We start from the raw sequence: 14688 nt of genomic DNA, 5'->3' as shown, positions 1-14688 counted from the left end.
AGTTTGTCGTTCAACAGCAACAAGACTGACGGAGTGTGTTTGAGGAAACCTCACAAATGTCACAGATGAAATATTTGGTGTTTATTTGCTGGTTTGTCGGTAGCAGCTCCTTCAAAGTAAGTCTACCACACATCTGTTTGACCAACACCAGTTGATTTGGATCACCGGTCCAAACAATTTGAACCATTGTTGTGTTTCCTTTTGTGTTGAGTTTGACTGATATTTGCTGGATAGCAAATGTTTTAAAGCTATGCAACCTTTATCTGCACATAGCAGTTAAACTGTTTAGATCAATCTTTATTGATAATATACATTATTTATTTATGAATTACTGTGTACACAAGAATAAGTTAATGTATTAAGATAAACTGGCAGAAATTTTTGTATTATTCTTGTGGGTTTTTTTTAATTGGCCCTGTTTAGTTACAGGCCAGGTGACCCTTTAGGGGTTTAAAATGCCGAGCCAATGAACGGCTGGGAGCAGGAATCTTTCTTCACTGAAGCTTCCACTTCCACGGGTCTGGTAGGAAGTTGTCCAAGCCAACAAAACAAACAGACAAAAAATCCATCTATCAATCACCTGGATCACCTGTTGAGAAAGAAAAAAGAGAAAACAAGCAAACAAAAGAGAGCAATATAATAAACAACATCACCGCGATGATCTATGTGAATATAACTGTAAATACTAAATATTGAATATTATTGTGCAGCACGTAAGATCGACAGCGCACAGTGTGCTTTGAGGTAGCAGCCAAAATGCAAGGCAAGTTTATTTATATCGCACAATTCAACAACAAGGTGATCCCAAGTTCTTTACAGAACATTAAAAAACAAAAACAGATAAAAAGCATGATTTAAACGTGACGTGCCCGTGAGCTCCGCCGGCAGCCAGCTGTGCCAGAGTGACCGAGCCCCAGGCTGAGAGGCCAAAGGCACCCCACCCCCGAAGGAGCCCGAGCGAGCCCCAGGCTCCAGGCCCCGACAAGCAGTACCTGGACGCCCATCCCCGGACACAAAGAACCACCAATGCACCGATGTCTGAGGGCGTCTGCCACTGGCAGGGGGAGTGGTGGGGGGAGATAGGCCTCCATACCTTGGAGGGCCTGAGATGTCCCCAGAGAGGTGGCGTCTGATACCCGACCTGACATATGGACACAGACAAACAGGCACACACAGATACAAACATCCATTCCCACCCTCATGCTCTCATATGCAATTACTCAGCAGCAGGTAAGCGCATAGCCCCTCCTGGTAGCCCTCAATGTCTACGTGTATTTAAAATTGAGAGGTGGGCAACGGCGCCAGGGGTGAGGTTGTACACCCTGATGTGATTCTGATCTTGGAAACATTAAAGACATTCATAGCCAGACTGCTGACTTTGTGTTTTTATTCAGTCGCCTAACAGAAGTGCAGTGAGAAACGATTTACCCCATCCTGATTTCTTAGCTATTTGCATATTTGCCACACTTACGTGTTTCAGATCGTGAAGCAAATTTTTATGATAGATAAAGATGACCAGAGTCAGTATAAAATAAAGCTTTTACATGTATTGCTGGGAGGTCGGCAGCTCCCTCCACTGCTTGGCCCTCTGCGAAAAACAACTGGGATCCAGCTTCCCTGTGATGCTGAATTATATAAGTGGACAAAAATAAATAGATAGAAGGATGGATGATTGTATTTTGTATACAATCGTTGAAGTGTAAAAAGGGTTGGCCCTCCGTGGTGCCCTAAGCAAAGTTTGATTTTTGGGGCCCTTTAATAGTGCCAATAATAGTGATTAATGATCACCTACTATAAATGTATTTCATTTTCTAATGTTGATGTTGTTGTAATCCACAGTGAAAAATGTCATAAAAACAGATAACAAATTTGCAACTTTCATGAAAAATGTTTTCATTAATATTTAAAAAAAAAAAAACTAAGCAAAACACCTCCCCCTGCTGGCCACACAGAGAAACAATAAATAAAACCTGAGAGCTGCACAGTTGCAGCAGTGTTGTTTACGTCATTCTGTTGTCAGCCTGTTTTACACATCGGTGGTTTCTTATTGACGTGTAAAAAGATCTGAAATCGTAGTAAATTCAGCTGCTATTGTGGGCTGGGGATGATTTACACTTAACATTTTAATAACTGGGTACTGAATGTCATAGGCCCAATGTTCCCTCTAATTTTTCACGTGTCTGAGCGAACACACAAACTCCCTGAGCGGTTCCTTGGACCACTGTGAGCGACATCAGACGTGTGCACTGTGGTCACTGAAAGAAACTCCGTCCCGGGTCTGGTCCGTGGATCGGGTTTCCCCGAGGCGTGTGCGTCTATAAGCAGAGTTTTGTCTTTACCCTATAAGATTCAAAATTGTGAAGTGGGTCACCAGCCAAGTCGTTGTACAGTTTATTTCTGTTAAATGCCTCACATAATAATATGAGGGTAAAATGAGGCACTGTGAAAGTCATCTGTGCAATAATGACAATAATAATAATAATAATAATAACAATAACAACAACAATATATACACTTAAAAACTACCCCGCACACAATAGTTTTGCACCTGAGCACTTAAAGTTAGAGCACTTTATTCATCACTTAAATCACTTTTAACTGGATTGTCAACGTCTGACAGTTTATGGTCTGTTTACAAGTTTTACTGTTTATGTTTGTTTGTCTTTACTTTTGTGAATAGCTGCTATAGGATAGGGCTGCACGATTTTGCATAAAATGAGAATCACGATTTTTTGGCTTAGAATTGAGATCACGATTCTCTCACGATTTTCTTTTCCAGTATAAATATTTATTGCACTTATTAACTGCACATCAACTTCGTAACAGTTGAGACTGAACATAAAAACAATAAATAAACATAAAAACAACAAATGCCTCACGTTTTGTGGTTGCCGCAAAATGTTGTACTGCTTGAAATTCCGTCTCCACCGTTGCTCGACACTGCGTGTATAGAGCAGGTAGTGCAACAACAGAAAAATAGTTGCGGGACGGCACTGTGTAGCGTTTGTCTAGGGTGTTGATCATTTTCCTAAATCGCTCGTTTTGCACAGTGTTGATGGGAGCCATATCTTTGGTCAGGTGATAAGTGATGGCCTCCGTAATTTCTTTGTGCCTGCGGGAGTTCGACGGGTATAGGGAAGCGCTGTATAAGGTTCCTGTTATTGATGTTTGGGTGGTTGACCGGGACGGATTTTCTCCTGTCACTTTCTCGTTATCCCTGACGTGCTCTCAGTTGTTTTTTCCCTGCTAATATTAGCATCACACGGCACAGCTTCTGTATCACGTGGTGTAAGGCTCCGCCCTTGTCATTTGTTGAGCAGGAAGAGTGAGCGCTTGTTTTCATGCAGAGTACGTCCCGGATCAAAATGCGGTACAATCGTCGTCGTCCTCTTTTTTTTTTTTTTAATCGTTGTCATTTGGAAATGAGATCGCACATAAGTATGAATCGACATCGCGATTTTCTAACGATTAATCGTGCAGCCCTACTATAGGATGTATATATAATTATATTTAAACATTGCACTTTCTATTGTGCTTGGAAAATGTTACCTGACTGTTGTACACTAATATTGTATATAACAGCAGCTTACTATCTCACCTGATTCCTCCTTCCATGACTCGATTGAGCCTTGGTCTGGTGGTGACCATTTTAATAGCTGGCCCTGGTTCCAACCCCTGAAAAAAAGCAATAACAATTTTTTTTTTTAAATACTTATCAAACAAGCATATAACATATTATTTATTGCAGGTTAGAAAAGAACATTAAAGGGTCAGGCCTGAATATGAATCTCAGTGCTGTTTGGGTTTGTCCCACTGTTGCTCTGTCTCGGTGTAGGTGTGAAGAGACAACCTGCAGCTTCATTTCTGATTGAAAGAGCAAGGCTCACACTGTGCGATTTTGTCAGTCGCGCGATTCAGCTCCTGCTCAAACTGCACGATTGACTCGCAGGGGTTAGAAGTTCGTACGTCACGATGCAGGGTCTCACACTATACCGCCCGATGCTCTGATGCGACCCGAGTGCTCACACTGTGCGTCCATGAAATGAAGGTTATAACAGAAATTCTGTCGCTCGCTCTCCCTCTTTGTCTTTCACTCACACAGACACGCACACCACCGCCATCAGCTTTGCTAAATTGCTAATGAAAAACATTGATCAGGCAGCTGTGATTGAGCAGCAATGTAAATCCAACTATTTTCACGGTTGTTGTGGTCGTGATAATTTTGTGAGGCCACATCGAATAGGCTCGGATGAGCTTTCCAAAGTTCTACAAGTGCCTCCATCGCTTGTGTCCAGATCACACGCTGCACTGCCGTGCTGCGCCATCTTTTTCATTGACATATGTGCTTGCGCGTGCGCAGTGTGAGAAGCTGCGATGACACCCTCACGACGGTCGCGGATTTCAAACAGGTTTGAAATCCTCAGGACCAAGCGATTGATGATCGGGAGCTGGTCGTGAGGTGTTAATCGCTTCTCGTTACCCCACGTATACTACACGATGCACGACGCACGATGAAGGCAAAAATCGGGCCGATCACTCAGAAATCGGCTCAAAATGGGCCAAAAATCACACAGTGTCTGCCCAGCATAAGCCCAGACAACACTGCCAGCTACACACCAACACCGATCAGAAATAAGGACAACAGGGTCCTGAACCTCTGCTCTGTCTGCACTAAAGCACATAGAGAGGCAGTCTTACACACAATGGCTATACAATAATTGAGAGGCAGAGGCCTGTGACATCCACCAGGTACAAAGAGGGCTAGATGATGGCACTCAAAATGAAGCTGAGTTAGTCAGAGTCATTTAGAATTCTGTGAATTCATCTTTTTACAAGTAGACAAACAGCAACACTGGACTGAATTGAACAACCATGCATGCATTGTTTACCAAGTCTCTCAGAGTATAATTTCTCTGACCTTTCTCAGTGTCCAACAGAGTACCCAAATAGCATACCTTTATTAAAATGTAATTTTAATAAATAGCACTAGAATACAGGTAACTGATATTCAATTACCCTACGTTTTAAAAGTTATTTCTGGAAATAAATTTAATTCAAGTGTCAAAATGATAATAAAACCTTTTTTCAATGTGGCATTTTGTGTATGATTTATAAGACAACACATAAAGTTCAACTTAAGTGACGATCAAAGACTGCAGGTCATTAATCAATGTATAAAACTAAAATAAACGTATTTTAGTTACACAGCACACAAACACGGAAGCAAGACGTGTAATTAGAATTACATATAATAAATATGAATTCATTAGTGCAATTTCTTTAACCATAGAGAATGACTAAATCCTTCAGGACAATGGTCATATCAGTGCACTGAACTCACTATGTTATCCATCTAACAGAGCCTCAACATGTTCTCACTGTAATTTCCCCTCATGAATGAATTTATGCTGCACTAATCTGAATGTTCGGAGGGAAATCAAACGCATTTTACTGGCAGTACTCAAGCTGTCTAAAAATAGCCAAACCTTGTAACCAACCATTGGTTAATCGGATGTGCGCCTCCAGACATTATAATTGCGAAACTGATTCGCTGTGTATGCGCTGACTCCACAGGTACGGAAATATATCAGGCTTCGAGGTTTCTGCTCCACTGCCGTTTTTTCATACGGGTCCACATTTCCAATGCACGCTATTTTTTGCAAGTACCGTCTCTTCTCATCCGACACAATCTGAGTCTATAAAGTTCTTTTTGTTTTGAGCTGCTTTTAAGTACGGTTTGTATCTTCCTTCCAAACGAGTGTGTTTGTTTTGATTCGTGGCCTGATAAAATGGTGGCATGCTCCCACAATGCATTGCGGCGTGACGTCAACTCCAAAGCCCTATAACAGATTTTATAAATCTCAAATTTTACGTTTGAGACTTATAAAATAGTAATGATAATTCCATAATTAAAATTAGACGAGTTAACGAACAAAAAAACCCAAAAAACAGTGATAACATAAAATCAACACAAGGCGGTCCAATCACGAAACACAATCGTAGTTAGCCAATCAGGGCGGGTGACAACAGATTACATCAGAAGTTGTAACTTAAAGACCGGCGGGAACCTTATTTGATCTTTCTGCATCTTTCTAAGATACTTCGAGGGACACAGACGACTCTTACTGTTCTCAAAAACTTCATAAAACGTAAGTATTGAATTTTGAGGGTGGTTTTTTTTACTACCCTTATAATATGTATAATACAATATAGGGCAAGACACAAGATCTAGCCATTTAACTTGCTGTCAATATAAAGAGTGTCAAAGTACCAAAATTTAATCTGACTTTTCTTTCTTTTTCCTATGTTACGTTTCTATTGCAGAGAAATTCATTATCGATAAATTCACATCGACAGTAATGTATTAGTGGGTGTCATAGTTGATGAACTTATTGTCTCATGGGTATTTAATTGAAAAAAGATCTAAATGTATTAATGAAAAATAATTTCAGTCCTAATTTTTTATATGAAATATTAAGATCTTAACGAATTTGACAAATCTTCAAGATCTATAACAGTTTTATAAACTTTACGATGTTAAGTTTGAGCTGTGAGTCTCTAAATTTGCTTAAGGCTGGCACTCTGCCCTGGCAACAACACTTTCTAGCACTTTCTCAATTAAGCTATACAAAAACTAAATAACCAATAGGAATTAAGCTAAAAGAGTTAAACAAAAACCTAATGGAAACCATATTCTGAATAACTTCATCTCCCACAGTGCCTCTCGTCAAAAAAGCCATTTTCTGCGCAGTTACAGAGGGTGAGACTGAAGTGAAAACAGGGTACATTACTGTCGTTCTATTGGCTCAAATGATTAACACAGGGGACCAATAGAAAGAGCCACAGAGACTATGCAACTGCATTATGTTTATATATGTGTGTGTGTGTGTGTGTGTGTGTGGGGGGGGGGGGGGGGGGGCATTTTAGGCATTTCAATAAAGTTAAATCATCTCTGCTCTTTAGAAATTCAAAGCCACAGACCAAATTGTGAAATATGAATAGAACTGTAATTTCACTGTTTCACTTCAGCAGCATCAATCTTTGCACAGATAATCTTCATATGATGATTTCTTGTTTATTGTCAGTATTTTCAAAGGAGATTATATGCTAGAAAATACAAAAAATAAATGAATAACAATTTGGTGAGAAAAAACATTGAGTTTGAGTTCAGTCCTAAGTTACTTTCATCAACTTATCTCTGCTGTAATATTTAGATTAATTCATAGAAGTCTTAGAACTGTCAGCTTTATTTTAAAACCAACATTGTATATCAATACAATACTTTTAGACAAGCCTGTGTTTTTGGCCTGTCATTTTTAAGCAGGAACCTCAGAAAGGTATTTATGAGTTTTGTTTGACATCAGAAAGTAAAAAGACTGCACAAAAGCTACACGTGTTACCATATTATATGACCCTTGCTATAACAGAAATGTATTAACCCCTTAATATTTTTTGTGTTGCTTTTTTTTCAGAATGGCTTTGACAAAGCTTTTGAACAACCGCCCTGACACGCCATATTTCCGGCCACCCCCACTGCACATACAAATTTTAAAGTCCTGTGACCAGCTAAAAGTCATTAGCTGGGACTTCAAAGATGCAACACCAACACCCCTGATAACAAAGAAGAACACCATTGCGGCAATCACCGATGGCCAGACTGTGACAAAGATCACAATATTTGAAGAATATGCCTCTAAAGTCCAGCAGGGGGGGTCATTTATTATGAGAGGCCATGAACTCAGGGGCACAGGCCCCCCTTACAACATCAGTGTCACACCCAGAACACAATTTTTTAGGGCACCGACCCTAAGTGTGAGGGAAGGTCTTGTAAAAGAAGCAGAGGATCTTCTGCATCCTCTTGCTCCTCTCACCGCACTCAAGATGAGCTCCACAAATGAGGGACTCATGACAGTTCAAGGGGAGGTGGTGGAGGTAAGTATTTGTGGTTCCATCAGAATTTACATGGATTTAGGTTTCCAAATAACCCATTATTGCCGGTATTTTTTACAGTGAAAATAATTTGGGTTTTTGCTGTCAAGCAGAGACTAAATTCTGTTAAGATTTTTAAGCACAATTTTTAAAAAATATTTTCCTCAGACCATTTCTGGTATTTTTGCAGCCAATTTGCATTGTGCCTACGTACATTTGTGTTGTAAGGGCTAGATTTTAATGAACAGTCTCTACTTGATAATAAAAACAAACAGAATAATTATTTTATACACTTCTGTATATAAATTCGCACAAAAGTCTTAATCTAAATATATCCTTTATAATAAAAATAAAAGCAGATACAACAGAAATGGTCAAAAAGTACCCTGAATTGGACATAATGGAAAACAAATAGATTTTGTATACCTGAAACTGGCAAACTTTTCACTTATGTTGCTGTCACTTAAACTAAGTTGCAAAATGTATTGTTTACAGAAGGATTTCCTACAACCTGTTTCATAATCACAGTATATGAAAAACATCCTAATGACCGATACAGATAAAACTGCTTCTGATAAGATAAATGGCATGTGCAGAATACTTAACAACAACCATAACATAATCTAAACAGATTACTGAAGAAATAAAAACCTATCACAGATAACTACACTCAATTTACTTTTCAGGTTTCTGCTGTAAAGAAGGTGCTGTCGGGAAAACAACATGTTCCCCTTAAAAATCTACAGCACACAAACACTAGATAGATAGATAGATAGATAGATAGATAGATTCACCACTCGCCCCTGCGGGCTGTCAATCCTTCAAGCTCGGGTCCTCTACCAGAGGCCTGGGAGCCTGTGGGTCCTGCGCAGTATCTTAGCTGTTCCTAGAACTGCACTTTTCTGGACAGAGATCCCGCACCACTATGTCCGGTTGGTTAGCCAACCGGATATAGTGGTGCGCAGTCCTGGGAAGAGCTAAGATATTGCGCAGAACCCTCAAGCTCCCAGGCCTCTGGTAGAGGACCTGAGCTTGAAGGATTGACCGCCCGCAGGGGCGAGCGGGGTATTTTTTTTCCAGGTGAACATAATTAACCATTTTGGAATTTACTTACCTGGATGATTGAGCATGCATCAAGACATAATGTGTGTATGTATGTGTCTTGGTGACTTAGTGAAACCACGTGATGACCATAGGTTTTCTTTTTTTCTTGTTGGATAAAGAAGCCCAACGTTTTCTGGGCTAAATGTGTGCCTATGCTGTGTCAACAGACAAAAGTCGAGGAGAGAGCTGACATTCTCATCATTGGTGTGGCCACGGCAGAAATGCCAAACCAGCTGGAGGTGTTACTGGAGGATGGAAAGAGCCTTTACATTCAAAGTGAGCTGTGGAGTCCCTTTGACAAGGAACTGGAGGAGGCAGCAATCAAAGTTACTGTTAAAATAAAGGGAAACCATATTGTACATATTCAAAAATATCAATACGAATAGTTTAAACAAAATGTACAGTTCCTTTGTTCAAAAATGGTATTGTATTTTATAACTTCAAAAGTATGAATTTTTTTCCTATTAGTATTTATAATTTTTAATGATATTTTGTTAAGTTCTCTACTATAGTTAAGTTTTAGTATTTTCCAGTGTTAAGTATTTATATATTAAAAATTCTACATAATAATCTTATATTTGTGTTTGTTTGTAATTTTTGGAACACTGGAAGGCTATAAAATGTTTTTAAAAAAAGAAGAATAACAGAACTGATCAAGGCTTAATGTTGAATTTTGTAGATAATAAAGGGGGCAGGTCTATAAACAATATTTGATTTGTACCTTTTGAAAAAGCCAACAAATTCCTTTCATTATTGATTTTAACATTCCTGCTCTTTTAATTTTTAATTCAAATAATTGTGGTAGGGCAAAATGATGAACTCGAGCTTTCTGGGTGGATATGATATCAATTAGAATAGAATAGATTAGAATAATCATTTAATTGTCCCACAAGGGGAAATGTGCTTGTATCAGCAGCACAAAAAACCCCACATATACAAACAGAACAGGACACAGAACAGAAACACAATTGTTACATATTTACATCATGGACAATAGTTACCAAAGCAGAGTACAGTACAGTTGTTAAAATTTGAGTACAGATCGGGTGCAAACAGAGCAGGATACTGAAAAATGTTTAAATAGTTAGGAATATTTAGAATAATTACAAAACTGCAGATTGTGTATCGTACTTGTGCATTAAAAAGTAGACATGTAACTCCCAATAAGTGGGTGTATATATAAACTGAGAAAAGTAATGTACATAGGTGTAGATCAGCAGGTGGTTCTCCTGAAACTGTCAAGGCGCGGCTGTGTGGCAGGCAGGAGGAGGACCCAAACGCAAAACTCACAGACACGGGGATGAACTCAAAATCACAGCTTTAATGCTGGAATGGCAGAACATAGGAAATACAAAACTAAACTGGGAAAAGTAAACTAACATACGCAGAGAGACACAGGGAGATCCACACAACATGAGGGACGACGTCACACTGAACAGAGGGAGACGCAGACAGAAATACACAGAGGGTTAACGAGGGAAGTGGGAACACACGGGGAACACAGGTGACACTGATAATCATGACGAGACAGGGCGGGGTGAACTGAACACTGACGGGAGAGGTGAAACAGGAAGTACAGGAGGAGAGAGAGCACGAGTAGAACACCAACGTAACAGGCAGGGGAGACATGGAATAAACACGAAAGGGGACGAGGGCTCATAAATACATAGAGGGCACACAGGGGGAAGAGAGAGCACGGGGAGAACTTAGACATAATGGGCAGACACAATAACACCATGGACAGACAGAGGGAACACAGAGAAGTGGGAGCAGGCAGGCAAAGAACAGAAACCTAACAAATGGCAAAATCACAACAGAATACACACTTGGAATGAACAAAAGCATAAGGAAACACAAAACACTGAGTCCTCAGACTCAGGACCATGACAGTACCCCCCCCTCAAGGGCTGGCTCCAGACAGCCCAAACACAGAAAAACAAAACCAAACAGAAAACAACCCAGGGCGGGCGGCGGGGGCCCAGGACGGAGGGCCCGGAACAGAAAACAAAAGAGCACAGCAAACACCGGAGCCCAAGAAAATAACCCAAACACAGAGCAGTTCAGGGGGCCGACCGTGCGCAAGGCAACGGCGGCGACGCGGAAACAGTTCAGGAGGCCGGCCGTGCGCAAGGCAACGGCGGCGACGCGGAAACAGTTCAGGAGGCCGGCCGTGCGCAAGGCAACGGCGGCGGTGAAGGAGACGACGGAGCAGTTCAGGAGGCCGACCGCGCGGGAGGCGGCGGCGACGATGACAGCGCTGGTCCGGGGGCCGACCGTGCGGAAGGCGACGGCGGCCACTCAGGCGAAGGCGGTCCGGGGGCCGACCGTGCGGAAGGCGACGGCGGCCACTCAGGCGAAGGCGGTCCGGGGGCCGGCCGTGCGGAAGGCGACGGCGGCCACTCAGGCGAAGGCGGTCCGGGGGCCGGCCGCGCGGAAGGCGACGGCGGCCACTCAGGCGAAGGCGGTCCGGGGGCCGGCCGCGCGGAAGGCGACGGCGGCCACTCAGGCGATGACGGCGCAGTTCAGGGGGCCGGCCGCGCGGAAGGCAGCGGCGGCCCTCCAGTCCCAGGCGTGCCGGCCATGGCCCGGTGGGCGCAGGGCCAGACGAGGCAGCTGATGAGGATGCTGGACCAGACGAGGCAGCTGATGAGGATGCTGGACCAGACGAGGCAGCTGATGAGGATGCTGGACCAGACGAGGCAGCTGATGAGGATGCTGGACCAGACGAAGGCTCTGAAGAGGAGGCTGCGGCAGACGAAGGCTCTGAAGAGGAGGCTGCGGCAGACGAAGGCTCTGAAGAGGAGGCTGCGGCAGACGAAGGCTCTGAAGAGGAGGCTGCGGCAGACGAAGGCTCTGAAGAGGAGGCTGCGGCAGACGAAGGCTCGGAGGCCGGGCCAGGCGAGGTTGCAGAGGCTGAGGCCGGGCCAGGCGAGGTTGCAGAGGCTGAGGCCGGGCCAGGCGAGGTTGCAAAGGCTGAGGCCGGGCCAGGCGTAGCAGAAGCACAGGCGGATGTAGCCGGGCCAGGTGATGACGAGGCGGTCGCAGATGGCGGCTGGACAGGCTCCTCGGGCCCTCCAGCTGATGCGGCGTGAGGCTGAACGGGCCCCTCGGACCCTCCAGCGGAGACAGGAGGCTGAACGGGCCCCTCGGACCCTCCAGCGGAGACAGGAGGCTGAACGGGCCCCTCGGACCCTCCAGCGGAGACAGGAGGCTGAACGGGCCCCTCGGACCCTCCAGCGGAGACAGGAGGCTGAACGGGCCCCTCGGACCCTCCAGCGGAGACAGGAGGCTGAACGGGCCTCTCGGACCCTCCAGCGGAGACAGGAGGCTGAACGGGCCTCTCGGACCCTCCAGCGGAGACAGGGAGGTGCTGGCCGGGCTCACTGGAACCCCCAGCGGACGAGGTAGATGGCGGCGTGGGAGCCGCGGAGTCCTGGATGAGCTCATCCGAGCTTCCAGCAGGAGCTGAAGTAGAGCCAGAGAGGATTGGGACCCCGGGCTCAATGTTAAGCTGGCTAGAAAACCGCACTGCTACGGGGAACTGGGCCAAAGGTTCAGGTGCGAGCTGAGCTGCTGGACACACGGGGACCTGAGCCGCTGGAGAGGCGGATGAGAGTGGGAGCTGAGCTACTGATGGTGGTGAGGTAGATAACTGCACGGGGGACTGAACTGAGGGCGTCTGCACTGGCACAGGGGACTGAACTGATGTCTGTTGTAACGGAGGTGGTGAGAGTGGAGTAGGCAGTGGAGTAGATGACTTCACAGGAGAATGAACCAGAGGTGAGTGTGCAGGAGATTGAGCTAGAGGTGGTAGTGATAGTTGAGGGGAAAGTGGAGCTGGTGATTGAGTGGATGACTGTGCTAAAGGAGACTGCACTGGGGACTGCACTGGGGACTGCACTGGGGACACTGGAGACTGCACTGGGGACACTGGAGACTGCACTGGGGACACTGGAGACTGCACTGGGGACACTGGAGACTGCACTGAGGGTGGCTGCGAGGGAGCTAACTGAGCTGTGAAGGGCTGCGAGGGAGCTAACTGAGCCGTGAAGGGCTGCGAGGGAGCTAACTGAGCTGTGAAGGGCTGCGAGGGAGCTAACTGAGCTGTCGATAAGGCTGATGATTCCTCTACCAACTGAGCTATTGACTGGGCTAAGGATTGAAATAAGGTTTGTAGTAAGTCAGGCTGTGGATGTGACTGTGCTATGGGAAGCGAGGCTGAATGTGGTGGAGGTGGCGACTGAGCTTCGGGCCGGGCGGCTAACGGAGCTTCGGGCCGGGCGGCTAACGGAGCTTCGGGCCGGGCGGCTAACGGAGCTTCGGGCCGGGCGGCTAACGGAGCTTGGGGCGAAAATGGTGGTGGTGGAGTTGGTGTCTGGGCTACAGGCGGCTTCTGAGCAGGAAACACAGGACACTGAGCTACAGGTGGCTGCTGAGCAGGGGACTGAGCTGAAAGCGGACGGGCAGCTGACTGAATAAACATAGCTCCAGAATAAACAGTTCCAGATGAAACAGTCTTAACTCCTGGGTCCGAAGGAGCATCAGAAGCACAGTCTTTTGAACCAAAGTGGAAACGATCGCTCTCAAAATAAATACTGTCATTTTCTGGAACAGGAGGAACAGAAGATCTAGAGTTCATGAAGCCGACGTTAGCGGCCTTGGGGGAAACGGTACGTTTATCCCTCGACACAGAAGGCGAATGTAGGGGGACTTTGTCACTCACCCTAGGCGGTTGGTCGAGAAGAGTCCCAGGCTCCTGCTGTGAAGTGGAAACGCTGGGTGAGTCGGGCGGCACGATAATAATCCCTAACATCTTGTAGAAGGCTTGTGCAGGCGTGAGCTGATTGCTTGCAGGCTCGTAGTAATCCTCCCGGGACCGGCTGGAGCGTTTTCTGCGAGACCTGGGCGTCCGCGGAGAGGAAGCAGGTGAGTGGACCGAAGGGTAAGCAGCTAGTGAGGAGCGGCAGCACGGAGGCCCTCCAAGCGCTAGCCGAGTCCCGTCAAAACGGGAGCTGCGCTTCCACGGTGAGTCCGCTGGATCCATTACTGGTGACGTCGTACTGTCAAGGCGCGGCTGTGTGGCAGGCAGGAGGAGGACCCAAACGCAAAACTCACAGACACGGGGATGAACTCAAAATCACAGCTTTAATGCTGGAATGGCAGAACATAGGAAATACAAAACTAAACTGGGAAAAGTAAACTAACATACGCAGAGAGACACAGGGAGATCCACACAACATGAGGGACGACGTCACACTGAACAGAGGGAGACGCAGACAGAAATACACAGAGGGTTAACGAGGGAAGTGGGAACACACGGGGAACACAGGTGACACTGATAATCATGACGAGACAGGGCGGGGTGAACTGAACACTGACGGGAGAGGTGAAACAGGAAGTACAGGAGGAGAGAGAGCACGAGTAGAACACCAACGTAACAGGCAGGGGAGACATGGAATAAACACGAAAGGGGACGAGGGCTCATAAATACATAGAGGGCACACAGGGGGAAGAGAGAGCACGGGGAGAACTTAGACATAATGGGCAGACACAATAACACCATGGACAGACAGAGGGAACACAGAGAAGTGGGAGCAGGCAGGCAAAGAACAGAAACCTAACAAATGGCAAAATCACAACAGAATACACACTTGG

The 14688-nt window shown here is 45.2% G+C and overlaps 2 protein-coding genes across 2 annotated transcripts; one reads left to right on the top strand and one right to left on the bottom strand.

Moving 5' to 3' along the window:
- Positions 1-7455: 7455 nt before the first annotated feature.
- LOC147329632 (uncharacterized) lies at positions 7456-9419 on the top strand. The gene is made up of 4 exons (XM_086290837.1): positions 7456-7932; positions 8616-8674; positions 8840-8861; positions 9201-9419. The coding sequence occupies exons 1-4, from the start codon at positions 7474-7476 to the stop codon at positions 9417-9419; spliced, it is 759 nt and encodes a 252-aa protein (XP_086146963.1). The 5' UTR covers positions 7456-7473.
- Positions 9420-10271: 852 nt separating this feature from the next.
- LOC147329631 (uncharacterized) lies at positions 10272-14077 on the bottom strand. Its single transcript, XM_086290836.1, has 3 exons — positions 13757-14077; positions 11536-12790; positions 10272-10282 (listed from the first exon to the last, which is right to left on the bottom strand). The coding sequence occupies exons 1-3, from the start codon at positions 14075-14077 to the stop codon at positions 10272-10274; spliced, it is 1587 nt and encodes a 528-aa protein (XP_086146962.1).
- Positions 14078-14688: the final 611 nt, after the last annotated feature.

Source organism: Aulonocara sp. 'chitande type north' Nkhata Bay, linkage group LG5 (assembly GCF_057382095.1).
Source record: "Aulonocara sp. 'chitande type north' Nkhata Bay isolate Kocher_YH1m ecotype deep benthic linkage group LG5, A_spYH_male_GT1.1, whole genome shotgun sequence".
In the NCBI taxonomy this organism is placed as follows: domain Eukaryota; kingdom Metazoa; phylum Chordata; class Actinopteri; order Cichliformes; family Cichlidae; genus Aulonocara; species Aulonocara sp. 'chitande type north' Nkhata Bay.
The sequence above is the reverse complement of the archived record's forward strand: the minus strand, read 5'-3'. Positions and strand labels throughout refer to the sequence as shown.